The following is a 20,367-nucleotide window of genomic DNA, read 5'->3' on the forward strand; positions in this document are numbered from 1 at the left end:
TGTATTAGCGCGCACTTCATGCATTCATACATTTTATTTATACGTTCGACTTAACAACCTGAAATCGGTTTCTTTCTCCGCCAAACGCTCTTTCTCTCTTTGCAATAAATTGAATTATTTCATTTATAACCACCTACAGTATTCTTAATTAATGGATTAATGGGAAAAGCAACCCCTGGGGTGACGAACAATCCCGCATTAGGCAAGAACATTTTTATTTGTGTTGAATAACTTGCCCTGCGAGAGAAAAAAAAAAAAAGAAACTCTTCTAATCAAAGGAGTCGACTGCACTTTATACTAAATCTAGGATGCGGAAGGAAATTTAAAGGGGTGGTCCAAGATTTGGAGCAATCTTCGGGGTGGCCAGGATGAGTGTAAACCCCCCCCCCCCCCCCCCCCCGAAAAAAATCCCCACTTGCCTATCCCCACTCCTCTTTCCCTAACGGGAGGGTCACCTGACCACGAAGACCAATCAGTGGCCACAGCCGTCGTTGGTAATGAATCAATGACATCACCTCTCCAGTGTCTGCTGAGGCCACTGATTGGTCACATGGGTCATGTGAGCCTCATGGCTTCAGCAGCTGCGGGAAATAGGAGCAGACAACACAGCGCCGAGAAAGTCTTAATTTTTCTTTTACACCCACCTGGCTGCCCCTAAGATTGCGCCAAAATCTGGACAATCCCTTTACTTGTAGACAATACCTTTCCACAAACTTTGCATTAACCCACAGTATAGTGAGTCTACATGGGGACATTGGAACTGGTTCCAGTAACACCCTGGAGAACTGTGATGGTTTGCATCTAGACCACAGGCTTTAAGTCAGAATCTGCACAAGGCTAGCAATGCAATGTTATAACAGCAGTGGATGGCACATCTATACAAGTACAATGGTCGCTTTTAGGATTTTTTGGTTTTACTTTCATTTACCTTAGTTGTCCAGAGTTTTACCGTCCAATCAAAGGAGGAGGTGACGAAGAGGTGCGAGAAGTCCACAGCCCCCACGGCGGAGTGGCAGTGGATCCCTGTGATTGGTCCTTGGTGTCCTTCAAACATTTCACTTATACCCGCTTTACTGCAATGAAAAATAAAATGCAGAGACCATTAAAACTGCTGTAAGAAGCGACAAAGAGCATACGGACAGATATAACACCGATGTAACGAGGAGCGCTCAGGACTGCAGCCATTTCATAGTGATATAATGCCACGGTAGTTGTTTAAGGGCTTTAGATCCTATCGAAGGACAGGTACCCTTTAAATGAATTGTGCCCCTTGTGGCCACGTACAGACATAGCAGTTTTATCCTGAATTCCGCAATTGGTTAAACTGCTGCAGTTTGATATCATATCATGGAAAACAACTAAATACTATGAAAAGTCATTGAAAAAGGTTTTTCCAATGACTTTTCTTAGGTTTTTGTTGTCTTCTATGATAAGATATGACATTGTAGCAGTTTAACCAACTGCAGAAGTTCGGGTTAGCTCTGCCACATCCATATATCTGAGGCCTTGGTACACACAAAAATAAAAAATGGAGGGGGTGACTGCTTCTGTGATATTTTTTTAGGCCTCACTTTTGTGCAGTTTTCTCAGATTTTCTACAACAAGAAACCTAAAGGCAGATGCAGAGCTGTTCTCCTGCGTATTTTTTTGTCCTACCTAAATGGGGCAATTTCCATTAAACATTTAGCCAGAAATGTCTTACCGATATGTCGCACTAAGGGAGACATTAGGGAGGCTTCCTCCTTGTCAGCTCTATGAATTGCATGAAAAAGAAAGATTGAAGTTTTTATTCTACCTTCCATGGCGGCATGCTGTGTAGACAGAACCTTCTTCACTTCCCACCACAAAGTTGTTGACATCTCCCACTGGGAAGGACATACAGGTGACAGCTACGGCCTTCGATTGCTTGTGAACTAACTCCATGCTGTCCTGGAAAGAAGTAGGGGGCAAAAATGTATTCTCAGGCTTTGTATAATGGATTCTCCGGGGCCATGTCATGGCTGCAGCCTACAAGCAGATTTTAGCTTGACAAATATTACATAAAGATTCGTATATAATTTGATCTGAATAAGGAACAGTGACACCATGCATATATTAAGACACATGCATCTTGGTACCCATATGCCCTTTATTAAAAGCAAAGAGTCACCAACTTAATACATAGCAAGATGTGGAATGATCACATCAAAGTATACACGGTTATGTACATGTCATAGGTACGCTGAAACACACAGGGAGGCCGGGAGATTTAACGTGATGCTTCCCTTACACTGCTATTCCATTAAATGTCTATGGGACGGACAGAATAGACCACGGACATTGAATGCAGCGGCAAGATACAAGTGTGACCACCATTCCAACTACTGTTCACAGTTAGAAGTCGTGAGTGATTGGTGGGGTCGCTAGTGATCATAGTTTGTGTGGATAGGTGAGACATGTCCACTGAAGATTTCTACAAAGGACCTCCAGCCGTTTTTAGTGGGAGATGAATGGAGCAAAGGTAAAGCAATGGGAGCGACATGCTCATTCTTTTAGGCAGGTTGGCCTCGCGACATCCGCCTGAAGACACTCCCTCCCAACTAGACCCATTGATTTGGGCCTAATCCAGAGCGGAGTGCACTGCACTGGCATCCAGTCGCAGCTACCCGTGTTTTGGACCGGAACCTGAGGCTGAAGCCCGTGTGAACTTACCATTAGCTCCTGAGTTCGAAGCCCCAAGTCTTTATGGTCTTCATCTTGCAAATGTTGGGAGGTATGAGACTGGTTGCTTCAATTTTAATACAATATGTGGCACATTACCCTGGACGTACAATGTGTAGTGCATTTACAATGTATAGTAACCAATTTATTATAATCATAGCCCGCACATACAGAAATGTGCTCATCCAATGACTCACGTGTATCAATAATATGGAGGACTGACCATTATCTAGCAAAGCAGGGGAAAGTTCAGCATTAGCTGCAGATACTACACCCACAACCTCATAAACCAGTGCACTTCTGGAGAAATAATAGAGAACTGTCTAAAACAGGGGTGCCCAATACGTCGATCGTGATCTACTGGTAGATCGCAAAGGACGTATGGGTCGATCGCGGGATGCAGGGATCCCTGGTGTCTGCGTGTTCAGGCTGAGAGTCGTCTCCGGACACTGGCAGGCGGGGCTGCCGCAGCCCCAGCCTGCCATTGTCCAGAGATAACTCTCAGCCTGCACTGTGAAGAAGCAGACAGCGGGGATGCCTGGGCAGCCACAGAACGTTGCTGTCTCCTGCTGTCATGATCCGCCCGGCCCCGCCCACATGTCCTGCCCCACCCACAAGCCCGGGCCCACCCACAGGCCTGCCCCGGCCCCACCCTAGTAGATCTTTTTCCTTGGTCAGCTAATAAAGTAGCTCACACGCTGAAAAAGTGTGAGCACCCCTGATCTAAAAGGTTGTCTCTTGAAGCAAAGAGCAGAGATTTCAATGGATATATGACAGGCTATACTGAATCTTTTGTCACAAATCTATAAATCAATCTGTTCAGCCCCTCCTGCTCTATAACATGCTGCCTGTATATGTTCACGGTGATCGGTTCCCTTGAAAAACATTTTAATTTTTGCATTCATCAAAAGCTGCCTTACCTGCGGCTGAGAGAGCATATCAAGGCTCCAGGAACAGATCTTGCCATCTGTTGATATACTGATCAAGTTGTGGGCATTCTGTGTGCCAACCACATTAACGCAGTACACTGGATGCTAAAAAACAAAATATATGTCATGTTTAACACCATATTATGCAACTACTGGGACACCAAACTAAACCTCAGCTGAAAACTAGATAGTACATGTTATAAATGGCAAATGCTCAATGCTAATGTATATCGTCCCTTGCCATTGCTATGCTTTACTCTTATGTATGGGAAGCAGAACACTACATATGGGAATACTTTTGGCTTTCTCACTTTCAAAAGGTATATCTATCATTTGTACTAACTTCTGACATGTTATAAGCGACTGATGGAGGTCTCAGCACCCGGACCCATCACTGATCAAAACTTCTGTCAGGTCCCAATGATGCGATAACGTTCTAGATCCCTTACCGTGTGAGCAGCAGCTGATAGTGGAGTCCTCTGGACTGGTGTCCTCTTGTTACTTCGATTGTCCCATAAGACAATTTGGCCTGAATATGTCCCACCAACTACCAGGTTTGGGTGAAACTTAGCAAAAGCGGCCGACATAACTGCAGACTGAAAAACACACACAAAGAGATGCATCGGCACAAGAGTAAAATTGTATGTATAATGTACAAATATATTATACGGCATTTATGTCTGAGGGTCACGGGACCTATTGGATTTCTAAAAAGCTGCCAAATGTATTTTTCATGAAATATTGAGGTCAGGGGCCCCGATAATGGGGTTGCTCAGAATAACAGCTTACCTCAACTATGCCTCCATAGGTGCCTCATTCCCGGGTGATAGTCGACCAACTTTCTGGTCTCTAGTCTCCTCAAAGGAGCGAGCTATGGGGTCAGGGAACCCCTCATTTTGTGGACAACAAATAGTTCTGCAGACCCTAAAATGCTAGCCGCAATCAAGCCGTATTGGCCCGAGTAAAGCTCTCCCAAAATCAGTACACTAAGAACTCGGACTTAGGCCAAAATCTGCCTCGAGAGTTCTCCAACTCACCAAAATCTGATGGAGCGTCTATCAAATCCACAAGAATAGGTGATAAATGTCTGGTGGGGGTTACACTGCTGGAATCACAAGATTGGAGGTCTCATGGCACCTAAGTTATATGGAGCAGCGGCTGCCCATGCCATCTTCTGCTCAATTCAATGTCTATGGGACTGACCTAGCTGAGTGTTGTACTCATTAATGTACTCATTAATGTACTCTATGTATACATCATGGCTCTGCCCAATTTGGAGTTGATACAGCAGGGATCTATCCATGTGAATAAGACCTTAATAGTAGAATTGCTATGTAATTACACCAAATACTTTAGTAAATGGTCATCCTACTGCACCGAGCAGATGTCTTAAGGATACGTTCCCACAGACTCTGCCTCAAAATCAATTCCAAATTCCACCTGAAATCAGAATTCATTCATTGCAATGGAAGCAGAAGTTGATTTGGATAGTGGAAAAAGAAAAAGAATCACTTCAAACTATAGTCCGCCTGAGAACTCCTATTGAAACAAATGGGAGGCACAACTGTATTGCTTGACCAGTGTGGGATTTGCAAATTCTGTGGATTCTGTGTCAGATTTGGTAAAGTGGAAAAAATCTGGGGAATTCACAAGCAGCTTCTATAAATCCTGCAGTGTGAACCTAGCTTTAAACGTCATGTTACATGGTAGGAACAGGATTTTAAGGCCTCGTTCATAAGGGGAACGGGACCGCGTATTTTGGTCCTGATTCTAATGCGGAAAGCCGAATCAGAATAGGACCAAAATGCGCCTGCCACGGCTCCGGAGTAGGCCTCATTTAGACCTCTATTGTGAGGGGGCGGATTCTGAGTTGGCCGAATCTGCCCCTCTTGCCCTGTGCAAAAGAGCCCTAAAAACACAGATTATCAAAGTTTCTAGCATATGATGTAGATATTGTAAGCTACGCTCAGAGGACATTAGCCATGTCAAGTCTTCATAGGCTCTCTCCCTATTGAAATAAAAATCACAAAAAAAACCAAAAAACATGGGTGACAACCTCCGACCATATATCAGAGTGGATTTCGTCTGCTGTCACCCTCACTTTCATGGGGCCACTCCTATCTAGTTGGACAGCTGGGCTATAAAATATTCCTCACCCGCCTGCCTGCCCTACTATCGTTGAGGATTGACAGAACGTCTTGTAGCAGCTCCTTACCCCTAACATGTAACGCTATTGAAAGTTTTCAAACAGGCACAAAAGCCTAAGAAGAAAAAAAACAAGCCGCAAAGCGGAAAATATAGTTTTATACTCCGAAATGTTTAAGGGCTTTCTCATATCAGTTTCAGCAAAATTAACATTTGTCAGTCATCTCCCCTGTGCTCTGACAGTAATCTGACAGCTCCGGATTACACGCTACATTTAATCCATCACAATAAACTCAGCAAATTTTGACATCCAGAAAATAGAAGCCGCTCACTTGTTGGCAAACACATTTAAGCTATTCTCTTTGCTTAAAATTTCGATCACATTCTGAGCATGTGTTTCCACTTAAACAAGTCTGTTTCCATCTCCTCGGGCCACGTTCTTCTCATTTAATGGCCCAAAACGTATTGTCTGGCATGAGAAAGCAGCGAGGATCTTTCTTTGGGACCCGGGCGGCTTGAATTAATATAAATCAGAAGGGATGTAGCATGCAGGTTTTTGGCATCCCTACACCATGTGAATGATGTCAACAAGTCTAGAAGTTTTTTTTTTCTCGTTTTTGGAACTGATGAAGAGCTCAATCAACATATGTTTGCAGACGCATGTGGTTTACATAGGGGCAATGAAGGCATTATGCTAACTAGTATTTGGGGCAAAGCAGAGATTGCATCCAAATGATTAGCATGAGACGTCTGGTTTCATACCTGGCAGTGAAATACGTATTCCGGGGTCGTCTTCTTATATTTCATGTTCCAAACAAGGGCCACACCATCTGGTTCGTGCGGGGCGTCCTCATTGTTGTTGTAGGATGCAACGAGCAACTCTGGGTACTGTCAGAAAAACCATAACACACCGTGATACTAAGACATGTCTACATGTAACATCAATATTATCATTACTGCTGCAGAACAGGGTGTTAAAGGGGATTTCCAGGACTTGGATTTTGATGACAGGTCAAAATCCAAGTGGGGTCTAAATCCTGGGACCCCGCGCAGATCAGCTGGCTGTAGAAGTGTCAGTGTTTAGGTGAGTGCTGCAGTCCGCCAATGAACACAAAGTACAGCGCCATATATTGTGCAGGGGTTTGGTATTGCAGCTAAGCCCTGTTCACTTGAATGCGACTGATGAATATGAGGTCATCGGTATAGAGAAGCGCGGCTGTCCATTCAAACAGCTGATCGATTGGGATCCCCGATGTAGGACCCCAGCAATCACAATAAGTCATCAATATATAATTCCTGGAAAGCTCCTTTAAGGAAGTATTTCCACCAAGGATGTGACAGCATATATGGAGAATGGTGCTCACCCAACCCACATGGTGATGCAGATGTTGCCCTGTGCATGCAGACATATGGACACGGGCCTTTCTCCATTTACTTCTATAACAGTAAGGGAAGCATTTCCAGCTATTCTGTAGCTCCCACTGAAGTGAATGGAGAGAGCCAGATCTGTGCAATCACCTTTCCAGTCATTTTCTGCCTGAATGCAGTGGCCATTTCAACAAGGGAAACCCTTGGAGGCTCTATAAGGGAACCCACATCTATGGGGGCATATACGGTATATTCTGTATATATACTGTACATGTTCAAGGCTCATCCCACAGCTGCACACCCTGTAGCGGATGGATGTTATATAGTTATTTTGTATACACTATATAGGTTTCTAACTGAATGATAGAATCCACACCATACCATACGTTTATATATTTAGCAGACGTAAGGCATGCATAAACCATACAGTGCCCAAATAATACCGCCATACAGTGAAATAATAATGCTTGCATATCATGACATCCTGCCTAGTACACATAGGTACAGTCACAAATCACTGCCGTGCACTATGTAATAGTAGGTTTGGTGGGTGGACAGAAAAAAAATGAGGACAGAGCTGATCCAGACAGACTTCTGTCGGGTAATTCTTAAATCCACTGTTCCGAATTACTTGCTGAAATTTTGATTTTCATCAAACCTGAGATCTCAGCTCTATCTTTAGTACTAGAGATGAGCGAGTACTATTCGTAACTCTCGTTTTGAATAGCACGCACCCATAGGAATGAATGTACGCAGCCAGCACGCAGGGGGTTAAGTGGCCGGCCGCCGGCAAAGTCTGCATGCCGGCCGCTTCCATTCATTCCTATGGGTGCGTGCTATTCGAAACGGGAGTTACGAATAGCACTCGCTCATCTCTATTTAGTACGATTACAAGTTGCGGATACATTTAGTCTCCATGGCCAGGGGCAACTAAGGCTATTAAAACGTTCTCAGATTACAAAGCAAAAGAGCAAAACTGCAACAAATTGCTACGATATGATATATTACGGAGTAAAAACACTGCAGTGACATGACGGTGTGACAACTTATATCAGAGTGATACAAGATAACAGTAATGAAATGGATCTCCATGACATGAGGGGGAAACAAAAGACTTGACCCAATAATTGACCCTTAAAATGGTTCTACAAACGTCTCATTCACTTGAAGTTACCTAGTAGGAGACAGGAGGCGACAGCTCTAAATGGCAGGTTACAGAATAATTCTACATACATAGGCTTGGATTACATTTATGTCCAGGACACTTATTCAAATACCATATACAGTACGATAAATCTATTGGACAAATATTACACCAAAAATTTCTGCTAGTCCGATATCTGGGCAATTCAGGATGTGCCGGAAACTCCTTAGTTATAAAAACAAAATAAATAAATATATATATATATATATATATATATATATATATATATATATATATATATATATATATCTTTATTCTTGTCGGTGGAGATGACAAAGGATGCCATATCATACTCTGCAATGTGAAACCACATAAGCTGCCGATTACAGTATTGTAATAGGAACCAAGCTACTGTGCCAAGCAAACAAGAAATGCAACCAACGTTTGCAAGACTGCCACGACCCATACAGTCAGTCAACTATAGGGAACGCTTAAAGGGGTTGTCCAGGAATTACAAATTTCTCGCAGAAGACCAGGGAAGTTGGAAAAGGTATTCTGGCTGAAGTTCTTGCCGCACGTGCCTGCCAAGGCCAATCAGGATAGGACTTGGGAAGTCACTCACGTATGTCACCAGTGTCCTTTCCTGTGACCACTGAAGCCACCAATTGGCCTGAGGGGTCACGTGCAGCGAGGTCTTCAGCCAGGGAAGGGGATAACTGCTAGATAGGCGCGGGTCCGATCATAAGGTCCCCAATGAATCATAAGAATGGTGGGCCAGAGTCTCCCTGCTTGAAAGAAGCCAGGGCCATGTAAGCACATAGCCACCCCCACTTAGTGGGACTTCAGCAACCCATTGAGATGAATGGTGCACTAAAACACAACTGACCAACGCTCCATTTACACAAAGGAACACAGAAACCCAATACTCAGCCAGACTACCATCCATCTAGGAGTTTTCTAGCAGATAGAAAAGCCCTTTAAAAGGGAGTCTACCATCTCCCCCAAATATAATTTCTGTCACCACCACATTACAATGATAAAAAAAACTACCTTTGTTATATTTGGAGAAAAACATCTGAAGTTTTATGCAAATTATGTATTGGTGCACTGGGGGCGGGCCTTCAGCTCCCCGCAGCACTGCTGTTGCCACTCACATCACTACCATTTCTTGTCCATAACACCCCATGCAGTGAGAGTTAATCCTCCCTTATGCTCCCTACTTCGCTAGCAAGAGCATTGCTCTCAAAGTTGAAAGCCCGCCCGCAGTGCACTACTTGCCTTATCTGCACAAGGCTTCAATGTTATCGCTCTCCTTTTCTAGAAACATGTCAACCATCATAGAGGTATATTGTTTATCACCGTAAAGTGTTCAGTAATGAGATGGCAGTAGTGAAATATACTGTGAGAGGTAGTAGACTAAGGGCGGGATCACATTTGCAACCGGTCTTCGGTTTAGCCAATCCAGCCGGTTTCAGTCTTCTGCCCCAGCGAAACCGGACAGGAGATGGAAACCCGGCAGTCAGTTTTCAAATCCATTCACTTGAATGGGTTTGCAGAGATGACCGCCCATTTTTTTTTTTTTTTTTTTTTGACGAACACAAAGTCAGACATGCAGGACTTTCTGTCCAATTAAAAAAACGGTTTCCACGCGGACAGGGAGAAGATGCACATGAGTGGTCACCTTTGCAAACCCATTCAAGTGAATGGTTTGAAAACTGACCGCCGGGTTTCCGTCTCCTGTCCAGTTTCACGGGGCAGAAGACGGAAACTGATCGGATTGTCTAAATAGGAGACCGGGCACAAATGTGAACCCACCCTGACTCAGTTTAAGCAAAATGACTTAGAAGAACCATGGAGTCATCTTGTTGGTACCTGAGAAGACCAGTCCAAGCAGGTGACCACACGATGCTTAGACCAACGTTCATCGAAGAATTGTCTATTCAGAGATAACTTTGCTCCGGCTTGTATTTCCCTGTTAGATTGAAGTACAAACAATGATGAGGTCAGATACATGCAGTGCATTATACAAACTGTACATAAGAAGATTCTATAATATATAATGTATTCTCTATAGTTACCCTTCTTTTTCTTCCAGGTCTCGGCCACTGTAATCGAAGAAGATATTGACTTGCTCGGACAAGGCGCGCTCCACAATCCTGGTGCTGTGGTCAAAGAAACTAATAAACTCTTCGCTGTGAACAATCTGCTGCTTCTCTTCCTCTGTCAGCTCATGTGGCGGGGCTGTGGATTCACAACATACAGTTGTTTGAGGTTGTCAGATTTTAAGACCAGAACTATATTGCATGGCTATAAAGCAATGTGAGCAATTATCCATAGAAATTACCTTCGGCCGTCTCTTCTTTCTTTACAGGTTTTTCCGCTTCCGGGGCAGCTGCAGGCTTTGGAGTTGCAGTTTCTTCCTCTTCTTCATCTCCTAGATGATAAACATATAGAAATGTATGTTTCTGTATGCCCAAGATTTACTCCTGACGATAATCAAGTTACATACTTATTATAATGAGGATGCAAAGTGCTGTAGGTCTGTACTCACTTTTTAAGAGGAGTTGCCAGTTTTTTTACAACATTTTTTTTTTTTTTTTTTAAAGGCCGACCTGCTGCTGAGCGATCATGTGCGATCAGTTAGGAGAACCCAACATAGTGAACTCAAATCCCCTACAGTGCCACCGCTGGGGAAATGAGGAATTACACGGTGCTTATTTAAATCAATGGGCTATGTTATGTCCTCCAAAAGAGACCCTCTTTGTAGTCGATTTCTCTTACAGTATATTAAAATGCCTATATTTACTCATGAGGCCCTATAGGGGTATGTAAAAATGGGTCTTCTAAACCCTAACCTGTTAAAGGGAGTCTGTCACCAGAACCCAGCCCCACAGATAGATAGATTGGGGTCACCTGAATCAAAGGGTGTTTTACCCTTGTGAATCGTTGCCTCCCTTGCCAAGATATTTCCGATTTTTCATTATGGAAATTAGCACTTTGGAGCAACAAGAATGTGGCCATTGCTCAAAGGAGACAAGCGGCAACATCCTCATTGCTCCAAAGAGATCAACTACATAGTGACAGAAGGGTGGAACCTCAGCAATGGAGACAGTGATTCTAAGGGGAAAACACTGATTCATGTGACCCGAGCCTATCTATCTGCAGGTCTAGGTTTATTTATAGGCCAGATTCTTTGCAAAAGACTCCCTTTATACTTGTATAGTATAGTATACTACGGGTTACCTTTTTCCTATAGACTTTATTTCAGAAGGAGAAAAAAAAATACTATAAATAAATAGTATAAAATATAATAAAAAAAAATAGTTAAAAAAAAATAAATCTCTGGCTACATAGACATGACTGTGTGCTATGCTGGTGTGCAAGGACACTGGCCCATTCATTTCTATAGCCCCATACACACACTCATGTTTTACCACAAGCCGTTGTATGTTGCAGGGAGGGCGTCAGTATAGGTCCCATTTTATAGCCCGGGATCACCGAGAGCCGTGAATGGATCCGTAGTGCCTTGGTTGGTATGTGGTCATCCATGTGCCGCCCCTGATGTTCAATCACGGCCCGGTGACATGCACCCGGTCGTGCGCTGGAAGCCTAATGCTAAGTTTTCCTTACCAATCTGGAACCTTTTAAGAACTCCATCAAAACCCCCCAAAAAATTATACTGTATATAAAAGCAAATATTGCTTGTCAGTCCTGCAGAAGGCGTTCTCCTTCCCTGACTGAGGCCAGTGTACTAGCTCTATGTAAAAGCCATAGAAAAATAAGCATTAAACAAAAATAAACCACAAACCGCGTCAGGTTTCAAGATACGCAGGCAATAACATGCCAGAATGACAAAGAATATATAGCAAAAACACTTGATTTAAAGGTGACAAATATAGAGCCCCAACCAATGCGGCATGGCGGAATATGTAAATACACATGAGCGCTGCCAAGCATCCTTGTAACTACAATGTAAATATATTCAGCAGATTGAAATATTATAAGGAAAAAAAGATGTTTTCCTGCCAGTTCTAATCAGTGAAAACAGCTGCACAAATGTTGCGGCAATCAAAAGACAATGGAGCTACTCAAGAAGTTTTAAATAAGAATGAAGGGCTCCGTAAGGAAACCGGCAGTCATGGGAGGGCCCCTAATAAGTGGAGCGAATACTTGATCAAAGAAATGAGCTCAGCGTTTTTGCACATATGGCATGAATATGAAACATTCAGGTTACGACGGTTCGTAAACACACTGAAATATTCATGACCGAGGAGCGGGGCCGAGCATCTCATAAATATCCACAAATAAAAGCTCAATTGTCGCTTTGGCTCCCAATCATCCGCACTATGTTTTCCATGTCTGACTTTTCAATTCTTGTTTTAATAAGCAGAGGTTTGTAAAAATATGCCTGAGTTAAAAAAAAAAAAAAAAAAATTGCAAAATAATACCGCCATTATCTGCCAGCATAAATATTGTTTTCAGATATGTAGATGTCATCGTCTCGTTCTTCATGTTGTTCAATGAACGCTTGATGCAGACGGTAAAGGGGTGCTTACAAGTAAGAATTTGATGCGGATTTTGGGGGCAGATTCCGCCCAAATTCTGCAAGGTCAATGGGAGGCAGAGATCGCGGGCGGGCGCTGAAAAAAACCCAAAACATCTTGCTCAAGCTGGCCACAAATACCATGGCTGCTGTAGGGCTGGTTCACACAGAGTTACATGAATTCCGCGTGTGACCATTACGCCCGGCTAGCCATAACAGGATGCCGATGCAGTGTACCGCCATCCCGTCACGGCATTCCACTCCGAATTAGGCCCAAATGTATGAGCCTAATCGGGAGGGAGCCTCGTACCGCGGACACCGCGGCTGACTCAGAAAGAAGGGGCATGCAGTGTTTTTTTTTTTCCGCTACTAGTTAGCAGAAAAAAAGAAGCGAGCGGCTCCCATTGAAGTCAATGGGAGCCATTTTTGGCAGCAGATTTTGAGGCAGATTCCGCGTAAAAATCCACTGCCAAACGACTCCGTGTGAACGAGCCTTTAGCCGCACAGTCTGCTGCTCAAGACTCCCAACTTATTAAGCCTATTCATCTGGGCCTAATCAGTAGAGGAAAATCGTGTCACAATGCTGATGTTATGCACAAGGGTAGATGGCGCCTGGAAAATGAAGGGGAATTCCTCTTAATTTTGTGCCGTGTGAATGGCCCCTTACAGGTAGCCTACCACCTCCTCCAAGAATATTCAACTTGCCACCACCAAGAAAACGAGGCAGGTCTTCAGTACTGTTCTTGCTGCTCAAGTAGAATGGGCGACATAATAAATGTCAGAGGATCGACTTCCCCAGCATGGGGTGATCGGGGCAGGAGATAGGAGGAGCCTGAATGGCAAGAAGGAAGTTGTAGTCCCGCCCCCAGTGCACCAACTGTCTCAGTTACATAAGAGTTCTAAGTTGGTTTTCTCCAAATCTTCAAAAGTGACATAGATAACAGGTATATACGATGTTTATCCCTGCATTGAGCTCTGTAACGCGGTGTCAGCAGTTACATATGCTTGGGGGAGGTGGCAGACTCCTTTTAAATATGAGGTTCGGGCTAGGTCGCCCTGCGACTCCGTCACTAATGTAAATGAATAAAGTCACAGTATGACCCAGACGATGCTGTGACCTCTGCTCATGAAACTATGGAGCATCACTAAACTTTTGTGTGATTACAAGGCGTGGTTGCAACATCCTCAGAGAAGGCCTTGAATTGTACCTCTAGTTATAAGCAGCGTTTTATACATGCTTAGTGCATGTGAATATATGAAACTTTGAAATATATCTTATTAAAGGAGATCTGTTTACGTCAGTCTCGCCAACAGAGCTCTATGGAGAAGGGAGGGGTGGAGTTAATTGATTTATTATATCATTCTGTGCACTAGAAGTCTCTTATCTACAACCTAATAGTATTAAGAGAGTTCCAAATAGTGAAAAACAAAACAAAACAGTATTTGGATGTTTTTCTATCAACCCCCCACACTTCATAGACTAGTATATAGGCAATAACTCTGCTGAAAGTGAAGACATTTTTCTTTAATAAGATATACAACAACGTTTCATATATTAACCTGTACTATTCATTTATGAAATGTTGTTTATAACTGGAGGTATGCTTTATTGAGTCCTAGTACTATGTGTGGTGCCATAGGGTATATCCATACATCACAATAGAATGAAGTTTATTGCAATGTTTATTGCAGAGAATATCCAGGTTATTCAGGGTCCATTGCAGATTGCTATAACTTTTGGAGCAAGTCTCCATATGTTCCTAGGTTCACACTAAAGGTGTGTGGCCAGATTGCAAAATGCCATCAGAAAGCCATGTTTTTCCTGCTATTTTCCACCACTGCTGTCACTTGTGCCCCTTTATCCTCAGAAACATAAAACAGTCCTGGATTTTTGCCCAGGGAAACAGGTGAACAAATACATGAGTCATTTGCTACCAATCCAACGTCTATGTATGTTGACTGATCTCAAGGGAGAGAAACACTGGAAATGCGTTAAGTTAACAACACAAACACCTGAGTGTAATATTGTTTTTAGGCTTCATACAAATAGCAAAGCTGCGTGCATTGGACATTTACAGAGACGCACCCATACACAATGAGTAGAGAGCCCCATTGGAGCAGAAGGGATGTATCAACTTTTAAGGGCAAGTTCACATGAAGGATTTTGCAGCCGGACTCACCAGGCAAAATCCACCATGGAAGTCTTTCTGCAGTTGGCAGGAAGGTTTTTTTTTTTTTTGTTTTTTTTTTTACTCCCATTCCCTTTAAAGGAAGGTGGGGAAGAATCTACGCAAATATCGGGCAGGATGCTTCTATTTTTTATGTGAATTTTTTTTTTCAGCTAGTAGCAAAAAAAAGAAGCATTTTGTCTTCTATTGAAAGGACTGAGAGGAAGAATCACCCCTATGGCCCCATGCACACAACCACGTGCAGTGTACGGGTCATTGAAAATGGAACAGAAGGAACATGGATTGCCATCTTTGCCACGTCCATGATTTTCACTGACCCATAAACTTGAATGAATGGACAGAGATGCAAACACCAACAGGTACAGGGCCTGCTTCATATATTGTGGCTCTATTCTATAGCCCAGAAACACACCTGAAAAAACTATGGATGTGTATATGGGGCCAAAGAAAAGAGTGCGCAATTGTGGACCCATAATCGTGGATACTATACTGAAAGTCCCTAAAAGGTCTATCATTTGGGGTTTGGCAAGCAACAAATCCAGGGGTGCTAGACTGGTCCTGACCAGAGTCCTCAAGTCACTCTGCCTTCTACTTCCTCACCCATTCACCGCTAGTTGCTTGTATCATGGCGGCTGGCTTTACTATTAGAAATTATGTACTAAGCGTGCCCCCATGATACAGGTAACTATCGGTGAACAAGGAAAACAAGAGAGGAGGTGGAGCGACTTGGGTGCTAGTTCTGATCACCAGCCCAGAACCACTATCTTCGTTGCATGCAAAGTGATGACAGACTCCCTGGAGAACACCTTTAAAGATGACTGCATTAACATGAGTGACCCTTAGCAGTATAGATCAGGTGACTGAAGAGCCTTGGCACTTTGAGGGGCGCTGCATTGTGGTATATTGTGAGCCAAAAGAAGAAGTGCAGAGTACACAGAAGTACGGTAGAATGAAAAGATTTGCACCTCTTCTGCACTTTTGCCCTGCTCCTGGTTTTGACTTACTATCCCTAATACAAAGCAATGTGTGACTAAAGCTTAAGGCCTTAATAATGCTTCACGCTACCATTAGTAATGCCTGTTACTCTCATTTGTAACCGGATGAGAGCAATGGACATTAAGTGACAAATACAGAGGAGGTGTGAACGCTACCAAACCCCATGCACATGAGCGAGCGTGCTTCTGATGTGGGGCAGAGTTTACACTTGGAAGACACTCGGGGTGACATTCACGTCTATGGGGGCTTCCAATCCATTCCATCTGATTGAAACAAAATGAATTGGAAGCCTCCATAGACGTTGATGCATCATGGAGCGCACGTGGATGTCACTCAGCCCCACATCGGACGTAATCATTAGAGATGAGCGAACACTGTTCGGATCAGCCGTTCCGAACAGCACGCTCCCATAGAAATGAATGGAAGTAGCTGGCACGCACACTTTGCCGGCGGCCGGTCGCTTAGCCCCCCCGCGTGTCGGCTACGTCCATTCATTTCTATGCGAGCGTGCTGTTTGGAACGGCTGTTCCAAACAGTGTTAGCTCATCTCTAGTAATCATGGGGGCTAACTCTGTACAACATGGGTTTGTACATGAGCTCTTACATTATAAAAGAATGGCCAGGATTCCTACATAGTTTGTGGATTTTCTATTTTTTAATCAGAAGGCCTTGAGGGAAACCATGGGATCCGTCTTTGTGGGATGTAAGCGTAACCATTATAGGATCCATGTAACATTTTCATTAAACAAATCGCCGTCTGTCCTAAGGCTGCATTCCAGGGTCCAGGACGCAATACTTGTAGATATTATATAACCATTTTTCCTAAGCGTTGTGCATTAGGATTTTGTGTCTCTTTGTTTGCTTTGGGCGGATGGTGATGCAGAACCAGAAGGAAAACCTCAAGCTTTTATTCCATCCTGATGTTCATCCCGAGACAGCAAAGAATTCCCAAGCTTTCATCTGCTTGGAGAGGCCCGGGGAAGATTCCTCTCTATTATAATGATTATCTTACAAATTCTAATCAGCCCCATTTAGCTGGATGACAATCAGCGACCTATTACGTTTCAGGTTTTGTCAAATATCTATTTACAAGAAATTACTGAGCTCTACTGTTTTTGGAGGAGACTTTAAGGAAGACGGTATGATAATTGGAAAAATAATCAATTCTTTGTTGTTTTTTTTTTCTTCTGCCCCTTCAGCTTGTGTCTAATGTACAATATTATTAAATTTATGTCTCCAGGAGTCAGTCCCGACATGTATGTTCTGTAACAAGTAGATCGCTTTAGTTAGAAGCCACACAACATCTTACGGGTGAACCCCACCTAAACCTGAAATTGTCATTTTTGGTAGTTATTTATGACCTCATGTACCATAATTTAATTTGGCTTGTAGAAGAGATCAATGGACCAAAGAGGCCTTGGGATGATGTTTTAGGATCTGACCTTCTCCCAACCTCAAGCCTAGGACAAGGGATGACATAATGCTAACAAAATTCGAGTTGTTGGTTTTGAGTGATTTTTTTTACATTTACCGCACACATTGTTATCATTTTTACAGATCGTATCCCTAAAAGGATTTTATCTTGGAATTCTTATGATCTATTCAATTGTGTGGGAGACATTACCATTCACAACCATTACACTATGGAGGGAGAAGTGTCTGTTCTGGGCTCGGGAACCCTTTCAGGCTGGCACAGATACCGGTGAATACCAAGGACGAAAAAGTCCTACAAGCATAACTCTCATCTGACAATTGCAGAGAGAAAACAATAGAGGCCCGACAGACCCCATTATAGTCAATGGAGTCCTTCGGGGTTTGTCGTCGTCTCCTGTTCCTACCACTTATCAGAAGAATGGAATAACGCAAATTATGAGTGCACCCCAGCACCCATGGGATATAACTGACCTACACCAACTTCTGATACCCCTTTGAACTACAAATGGGTAGTAGACTAGGTTATAACAAAGCAATTCTGCCCTCCAATGAAACAATATTGTGCTAGGGTCACACTAGCATCACCTCTCCACTGTCCTGATCAGTCAGGGGACCCGAACAATGGAAAGGTGGACTGCTAGAACAGTGGTTACATATGGAGATCGGCGGACCTGATTATCTATAATGGGGTCCATCATTGATAGACAAACTGGCAGAAGAAAAAGTCCTCTGTGCAGGAATTCTAACTCTGCCGATTCCCAGCGTACACCGAGATGGAAACTCCAGCAAATATATGAAAGTCAGCTTAAAGGGATTCTATCATTGGCTCTAGGGATTTTTAGGGAGAGAGATTTTAGCTAGAAGAACCCGTGAATTTGGTTGTCAACCATCACATTTATGAATTTCCTTTATTGCAGGTAGTGAACTTTGAGACCTTTCTGGCACAGAACAGCAGCATAAAAGATTTAAAAAAATAAAATAATTAAGTACAGAAGAACATTACTAGAGGATGGAATTATTTTCTGCCCCATGTTGCCCCTATCACACCTCTCTATACTTCACCTCAGGATTGCTTTATCCCGAGTGATGAGTCATAGAATCACTGCAGTGACAATTCATCTAGACCAGTGATGGTGAACCTTTTAGAGACCGAGTGCCCAAACTGCAACTCAAATCCAACTAACTTATCACAAAGTGGCAACACGGCAATTTAACCTTAATATTGTGCGGATCCACAATTTTGGACAGTTCTGGATCCAGAAAATATGGTCATGTGACTGGGGCTTTACAGAGCTTTCAATTATACAAACAGCTTTGTACTGCATTTGGTTCTTATGAACAATTAATGTTCACTATTTACATCGTACAGATCTGTTTTATAGTGACTGTACAATGTTATTAGGACCTGTAATAATATCACGTCTGCTATAAAACAGATAGTGTGTGATATAAATAGTGAAGAGCCCCCACTTAGTCCAGGCTGTGCCACAGTGGCCCCCACACAGCACAATATGCTTCACAGTGGCCCCCACACAGTACAATATGCTTCACAGTGGCCCCCACACAGTACAATATGCTTCACAGTGGCCCCCACACAGTACAATATGCTTCACAGTGGCCCCCACACAGTACAATATGCTTCACAGTGGCCCCCACACAGTACAATATGCTTCACGGTGGCCCCCACACAGTACAATATGCTTCACGGTGTCCCCCACACAGTACAATATGCTTCACGGTGGCCCCCACACAGTACAATATGCTTCACCGTGGCCCCCACACAGTACAATATGCTTCAAAGTGGCCCCCACACAGTACAATATGCTTCAAAGTGGCCCCCACACAGTACAATATGCTTCAAAGTGGCCCCCACACAGTACAATATGCTTCAAAGTGGCCCCCACACAGTACAATATGCTTCACAGTGGCCCCCACACAGTACAATATGCTTCACAGTGGCCCCCACACAGTACAATATGCTTCACGGTGGCCCCCACACAGTACAATATGCTTCACGGTGGCCCCCACACAGTACAATATGCTTCACGGTGTCCCCCACACAGTACAATATGCTTCACGGTGGCCCCCACACAGTACAATATGCTTCACCGTGGCCCCCACACAGTACAATATGCTTCAAAGTGGCCCCCACACAGTACAATATGCTTCAAAGTGGCCCCCACACAGTACAATATGCTTCAAAGTGGCCCCCACACAGTACAATATGCTTCAAAGTGGCCCCCACACAGTACAATATGCTTCACAGTGGCCCCCACACAGTACAATATGCTTCACAGTGGCCCCCACACAGTACAATATGCTTCACGGTGGCCCCCACACAGTACAATATGCTTCACGGTGGCCCCCACACAGTACAATATGCTTCACGGTGGCCCCCACACAGTACAATATGCTTCACAGTGGCCCCCACACAGTACAATATGCTTCACGGTGTCCCCCACACCATACAATATGCTTCACGGTGTCCCCCACACAGTACAATATGCTTCACGGTGTCCCCCACACAGTACAATATGCTTCACGGTGTCCCCCACACAGTACAATATGCTTCACGGTGGCCCCCACACAGTACAATATGCTTCACGGTGGCCCCCACACAGTACAATATGCTTCAAAGTGGCCCCCACACAGTACAATATGCTTCAAAGTGGCCCCCACACAGTACAATATGCTTCACAGTGGCCCCCACACAGTACAATATGCTTCACAGTGGCCCCCACACAGTACAATATGCTTCACAGTGGCCCCCCACACAGTACAATATGCTTCAAAGTGGACCCCACACAGTACAATATGCTTCACAGTGGCTCCCACTCAGTACAATATGCTCCACAGTGGCACCCACACAGTACAATATGCTCCACAGTGGCTCCCACACAGTACAATATGCTTCACAGT

General features: G+C 43.7%; 1 protein-coding gene across 4 annotated transcripts in view; it reads right to left on the reverse strand.

The window, feature by feature from the left end:
- DYNC1I2 (dynein cytoplasmic 1 intermediate chain 2) overlaps positions 1-20,367 on the reverse strand; it is an 81,202-nt gene that overhangs the window by 5,385 nt on the left and 55,450 nt on the right. For all 4 annotated transcript variants that reach the window (XM_075284179.1, XM_075284181.1, XM_075284182.1 and 1 more), the window contains 8 exons: positions 10,631-10,720; positions 10,365-10,527; positions 10,159-10,258; positions 6,537-6,662; positions 4,079-4,225; positions 3,621-3,734; positions 1,796-1,929; positions 929-1,073 (listed from right to left, as the gene is read on the reverse strand). In XM_075284179.1, the coding sequence (XP_075140280.1) occupies positions 929-1,073; positions 1,796-1,929; positions 3,621-3,734; positions 4,079-4,225; positions 6,537-6,662; positions 10,159-10,258; positions 10,365-10,527; positions 10,631-10,720 (1,019 nt within the window). The remainder of the gene's footprint in view (positions 1-928; positions 1,074-1,795; positions 1,930-3,620; positions 3,735-4,078; positions 4,226-6,536; positions 6,663-10,158; positions 10,259-10,364; positions 10,528-10,630; positions 10,721-20,367) is intronic.

The sequence above is a fragment of the Leptodactylus fuscus genome, chromosome 8 (genome assembly GCF_031893055.1).
Source record: "Leptodactylus fuscus isolate aLepFus1 chromosome 8, aLepFus1.hap2, whole genome shotgun sequence".
In the NCBI taxonomy this organism is placed as follows: Eukaryota; Metazoa; Chordata; class Amphibia; order Anura; family Leptodactylidae; genus Leptodactylus; species Leptodactylus fuscus.